The sequence below is a fragment of the Seriola lalandi genome, unplaced genomic scaffold (assembly GCF_002814215.2).
Source record: "Seriola lalandi dorsalis isolate HSWRI2012SDOR001 ecotype SW California unplaced genomic scaffold, Sedor1 jcf7180002054791, whole genome shotgun sequence".
NCBI classification, from domain to species: Eukaryota; Metazoa; Chordata; class Actinopteri; order Carangiformes; family Carangidae; genus Seriola; species Seriola lalandi.
In genome coordinates this window covers 123,607-129,360 of record NW_019525344.1, presented here as the reverse complement: position 1 = coordinate 129,360, position 5,754 = coordinate 123,607, and the positions used below count along the sequence as shown (strand labels likewise).

The 5,754-nt window shown below is 41.7% G+C and overlaps 1 protein-coding gene across 1 annotated transcript in view; it reads left to right on the top strand.

The window, feature by feature from the left end:
• The window catches only part of kcnv2a (potassium channel, subfamily V, member 2a), a 6,776-nt gene extending 1,022 nt beyond the window's left edge, over positions 1-5,754 (top strand). The window contains exons 2-9 of the mRNA XM_023425604.2: positions 1-26; positions 591-769; positions 937-1,108; positions 2,834-3,025; positions 3,309-3,563; positions 3,703-3,819; positions 4,009-4,134; positions 4,827-5,754. The exon at positions 1-26 is cut by the window's left edge and continues 124 nt beyond it. Of these exons, the coding sequence (XP_023281372.1) occupies positions 1-26; positions 591-769; positions 937-1,108; positions 2,834-3,025; positions 3,309-3,563; positions 3,703-3,819; positions 4,009-4,134; positions 4,827-5,105 (1,346 nt within the window). The 3' untranslated portion in view covers positions 5,106-5,754. The remainder of the gene's footprint in view (positions 27-590; positions 770-936; positions 1,109-2,833; positions 3,026-3,308; positions 3,564-3,702; positions 3,820-4,008; positions 4,135-4,826) is intronic.

Here is a 5,754-nt window from a genome sequence, read left to right as displayed (position 1 = left end):
TTCTCAACATCAATGTTGGAGGAACGGTAACTTACTCTATTGAAATTCAACCCCAAATACACTGCTTCAGTAGACTGGTAGGTCGACGACCTTTTTGTTACGAGACATGAAGGACCTCATTGAACTAGATTTCATTCGTTCATATTTAGCAGACTGCAGATTCTCCACCAGGAGGAGCTGTTCAGTCATTGTCAGATCAGTTCTTCGCCTGCAAACTGGCACAACCTGCTGCGGAGGTTCTACCGGGAGTCCAACAGGGGCCATTATATATTGAATACTTTTTTGGCTGTTGTACAAAATGAGCAATTTGGCATTTCACCATTCTCTTACATTTTTGTACAATTAACTGAAGAATTAGCGTTATATTAATAGATGATATGATTATATTCTAAAGTGTTAAATAGTTAATGACAGACATCTGAACAGAGACAGCTGTAATCTGCAAAGGTCAATTCTTAAATGTGTGGCTTTCTATTACAACTGCTTTCTCAAAATGGTTCAAATTATATCACTACTATTTTCTTTTTTCTTTTTTCTTTTTTACCTGTATTGTATTTTACTTTGTTCTTGCCTCATTTCCCTTCCTCCAGGTTTACCAACTGCCCTACAGATTAGCTGCCAGGTATCCAAAAACACGGATTGGCCGGTTGGCCACGTACACGGACCATAGCAGGAAGTTGGACCTGTGTGATGACTACATCGTCCAGAGCAATGAGTTCTTCTTTGATCGAGATCCTAAAATCTTCCACAACATCTTCAACTTCTACAGGTGAAAATAAAGATTAAACATTGTAAAACAGGGTTACGTGTTAACATGAATTAATTCAGAAGCAGGCCACACATTTATGCAGTCTTGAGTCCACAGTGAGTTTCCCTCTCCTTTATGACCACTTAGAATAACTCTGGACGTTTTCCCGTCTCTGTCCTCTCCATCAGAACTGGAGTGCTGTGGATTAAAGATGAGCTGTGTCCCCGCAATTTCCTGGAGGAGATAAACTACTGGGGCGTCAGAATCAAAAACAGCCAACGATGCTGCCGCATCTCCTTCGAAGAGAGGCAGGATGAGCTGAATGAGCAACTGAAAATACAGAAGCAGCTGATGGCAGAGGTGGGATGGCTGGCTTTTACATTTTTATAAGGGCCGTAGAAAAGCATGTAGCCGAATCTCTGAAGACTTGTAGTAGACAGCCTTGTCCCAGATCTCTCTGTAAATATATCTGTTAGCAAAACATGGTGAAAAGGGGAAACACTTAAGATAATCAGAGCCTCTTTTTTTTTGAGGAAATAAGATTTGTTAGGTCATCAAGCTGAGACAGATTTGGACATCTTAATCACAGCCAGCAGTTTATTCACTGCTCTGTACCACTGATCATACATAAGCTGCAGTAGTGAACAGCCATACGCAGCAGAGGCCCGACAGTCGACCCCAGCAGTTGAGTTTCTCTCCTCAGCTTACAGGAGTTTATCAGTGGGTGGAGTCTGTGGTTGAGAAGAGAACCTGTGGACTGTTGGCTCTCGACCCCTCTGATAGAATAAATGTAAATTAAACTATGGATGATAAAGTCAGTCAGATGGCCAGTCATAAAATTTGGTAAAATTCATGTTCATAGATATGAATAACTTTGGTCATCCTCTTGCACCTGGTGACCTTTATATGAATAAATACTGGCAAAACAAATGACATTCCCATCAGCCTCAGCTGTAATTTGAGTTTAATGCTAGCATGCTAAGCTAAAAAGGTAAATATGGATTAGGGTTTGAGGTTGTATTGTTAATATGGTAAAAAAAAACCAAAAAAAAAAACCGCTAACAGTCACAGTTCAATAAATCCTCTTGATATGTGAGTTAGTCTGGATGAAAGACAACAGACTGGATGGGGACAACACTTGGTTTGTAGCTCTTATCTGTTGAGCTTTTTTTCCTACAACGGGACACCTCCTGAAAAACTATTTTCTCTCACTTTACTATAGTGCTAGCTATCATTGCATATTGGTTTTTTGGATATATTGGTTGAAATTTGTGCCTCCACCTAAATATAACACACGTGAATGGAATTTGATTTGTGGTTCTTACAGCATTGAAAAATGACATTTATAAAATAACTCTTTTCAGAAACCATGTCCCAGTTACTGTGGATAATCCTCAGAACACACTGGAGACATTTTTCAATGGAATTTAGCATCCCTATGAACTATTGCAGTAATCCGTGTGCACTACTTATTGGTGTTTCCCACCTGCCAGGGACCGGACGTTTTAAAGAATTGCAAAATAAAAATGTCAGGAGGTCATCACCTACTAACTTCATTGGTTCTGCAGTTTGGTTTTAATTTTTACCTGAGACATTTTGTCAGTAATCTGCTGGCTGACTCTGAGTCTGTCTGACCTACATTATAAATCGCTGCCGTCTTGACAGATGGAGAGCAGAGAATAAGCTTTGTCTTGGCACAGTTTGTTGCACAGAGGTCCCACTCTGATGCAGTTTGTTGTATCTTCTTGACATTTAGCTTTTGGTTTTAAGCTTGTGATATTCACATTTTAGTTTGTTGTGGTTAGTTTGCTTTGTTCTCATTTTATTAGTTTATTTAATTAATATATTACTGTTTTTTCATCTACATACATCCATACTTTTTATTCACTTTCCCACTCTTTCCCACTCTGATGCAGTGAATTATTATTCACTTTTATTCTTACAACCTTAACGTGTGTTCTGTTTGTTTCTGTGTTACTTCGAAGCATTTATTTGTTGTTTTAAATACTCATTTATAAAAACATTAGCCGCTTCTCGTTTTTTGTTAGTGACAATAAAGTTTCTCCTGTTTCTTTTCTTCTCCAGGTGGAGATGGAGGAGAACGAGGAGTTATTTCACGGCATGGCCTTCGGGCCGACCAGGAGGAACATCTGGAACCTGATGGAGAAGCCGTTCTCCTCCATCACCGCCAAGCTGATGGGGGTCGCCTCCTCGGTCTTCGTGCTGGTCTCTCTGGTCGCCATGACTCTCAACACCGTGGAAGAGTTGCAGTACAAAGTGTGTGTTATATTCTGTGGGTGTGTGGGAACAGTAAGAAGGCAAAATGTATACTCAGCAGATTATTTCAGGCCTGTTTTTAAATCCAGTGGTTGCCATCTGAAGCTAGTAAACTTTGGAGAAAGATGAGTATGGAAGTTGTGATTACTCAGTTAGTTATTAATAGAAATCTCAGTGAAACCTGATTTGTCTAAAGTTTCTCTTACCATCAGCGCTAATGGGGAGTAACGGTTCATCCAGTAAACAGTCAAAAGCGGGATTTCTATTCACTGTCACTCCGCAGACAGCCTCAGGCCAGCTCAGTGGCAGATTCTACGGAGAATACGTAGAGACATTCTGCATCGCCTTCTTCACCCTGGAGTACCTGCTGCGCCTGGTGTCCACCCCTGACCTCAAGTGTTTCGGGCGTAGCGTCCTGAACACAGTCGACCTGATCGCCATCCTGCCGCACTACCTGCAGATGGTCCTGGAGTGTTTCGAGGACAAGGACATGCACCTGCATTCAGGGGACATCGAGACTGTGGCGCGTGTTGGAAAGGTGAAATGGGGCAGATGGAAGAGATTATGATTAGAAATAATAATTCACAAATGATTTAATAATTTAGTTAATGATGAAACAAATAAATTAGATGTGTTTTTCTCACCCATATTGGTTCTCCTGTGTTTTTTCTCTGCAGGTGGGTCAGGTTCTGAGGATCATGCGTCTGATGCGAATCTTCAGGATTCTGAAGCTGGCTCGTCACTCGACAGGCCTCAGAGCCTTTGGCTTCACGCTGAGACAGTGCTACCAGCAGGTCAGACTGCAGCTTACAACACATAAACCAGTTAGAGACAACTCGATTCAATTTGTTAGAGGATTGATGAAGAAAGTGTTTTGGAAATGTTCAAAATGAGGATTTAATTTTAAAAGGCCTCACAGTTAAGAGCCAAAACATCCATTTAACATATTGAGGAAATGGAAAATAAAGTGTGTTTGTGTGCAGGTGGGCTGTTTGCTTCTCTTCATCGGCATGGGCATCTTCATGTTTTCTGCCATGGTGTACACTGTGGAGCATGACGTCTACAACACGAACTTCACCTCCATGCCACATGCATGGTGGTGGGCCGCTGTGAGTCGCAACTCATGAACATGTTCACGCGCAGTCACTCAGACTGACAAACACTCTGATATATATCTGTTCTCTACCTGTTACCAGACGGTGTATAAAATGATCTTTAATCACTCTACAGCCATCACTCTCTGACTCACAGAAATGACTTCCTGTGTACTTGGTAACTTACTGTTTTGCACAACATAAACATAAAAAAATGTGTCTAAACTTGGAGGAGTTTGATATGTTGTTAATCTACACCTCTGATAAAGTGCAGTACACAGCAGCTTCCCTAAGCTTCTCTATGATAAGCATGGAGGACTGTGTCTTACCAAGTGGATCTTATCTAAAGTTTAATTTTGTCAGTTTCATTTTCTGATATTTTAACCTTTTCTACATCTAATTCACATTATTTACTGTATGAAAATTGTGAAAATTATAGTTATAAAGCAAATGGAGCTAATGCGAACCTGAGATTGTAACTTGAGGAGTCCAACCTTTACTATGTGACTTAAATGTTTTTAGAGTGCTGTTATCAAAATCACAGCTTTGAGTTAAAAACGATGTCAGAGGCTTAAAAGCCTCCAGGTGAAAACGATAGGTCCATGTTTGAGTGAGGCTAACATCGGTCACAGTGTCTTTATCCAGTCTTTACATTCAGTATTCTCTTGTTTTTCTCCACCTTCCTCTGTGTCTCTCTGATCCTTCAGGTGAGTATTTCCACAGTGGGCTACGGCGACATGTTCCCAGAGACCAACCTGGGCCGCATCTTTGCCTGCATCTGCATCTCCTTTGGCGTCATCCTCAATGGCATGCCCATCTCGGTCCTCTACAACAAGTTCTCTGACTACTACACCAAGCTCAAGTCCCAGGAGTACACCGCTGTCACCAAGGCCCGCGGGAAGCTGCACTTTACCAGAAGGGCGGCGAAGAAGTTCTCTGAGTGCTGCGAGGAGGCCGTTCAGCCGAAGACTTCCCCGTTGCAGTGAGATTTTCGAAAATCTGGAAAATTTAAATCTTGGGGGAATGGTTTTCGAGAAATCACTGATTCCTGATGAGCACGGATACAGCAAACAGTCCCTTCAGAAGCCTGAGCGTGACATCACAGGATGCTAATGTGTCTCTACAGTCTGCAGATGAAGAATGAACCTGACAATGCTGTACAATGATCACTTTACCCCCTCAGACCTTGAGTCAGAATTTGAATGCGGGAGTCAGTGCGGTTTCAACAGTTTCTGATGTTCCTGAAGGGACTCCTGTATATCTGCATCAGCAGGCACCGGGAGAAAGGGGGAGAAACATCCTCTGTACCGGTGCTGCAAGTTCATAGTAACCTGGAGAACAAAAAAAAGAAATGTTGGGCAGTTTTTTCTTATTTTATACTCATCCTTTTAGTCTGTTTAATCTACATATATCTACGCTAAAGCTGTCCACACCACCACCACCACCATCAGCAGCCTCTTCTCTTCATCCATCAGCCTGTAAAGCTCACATATAATCCAGGACTCAGGAGTGAACGACAACAGGACTGAATTAAATCATAAGTTTAAGACCCAACATCTGGACGATGGATATGAGACCCGTTTATCTCTCCCGTGCGTCTCTCTCTCTTTCTAATAATAAACCTATGTCTCTCTA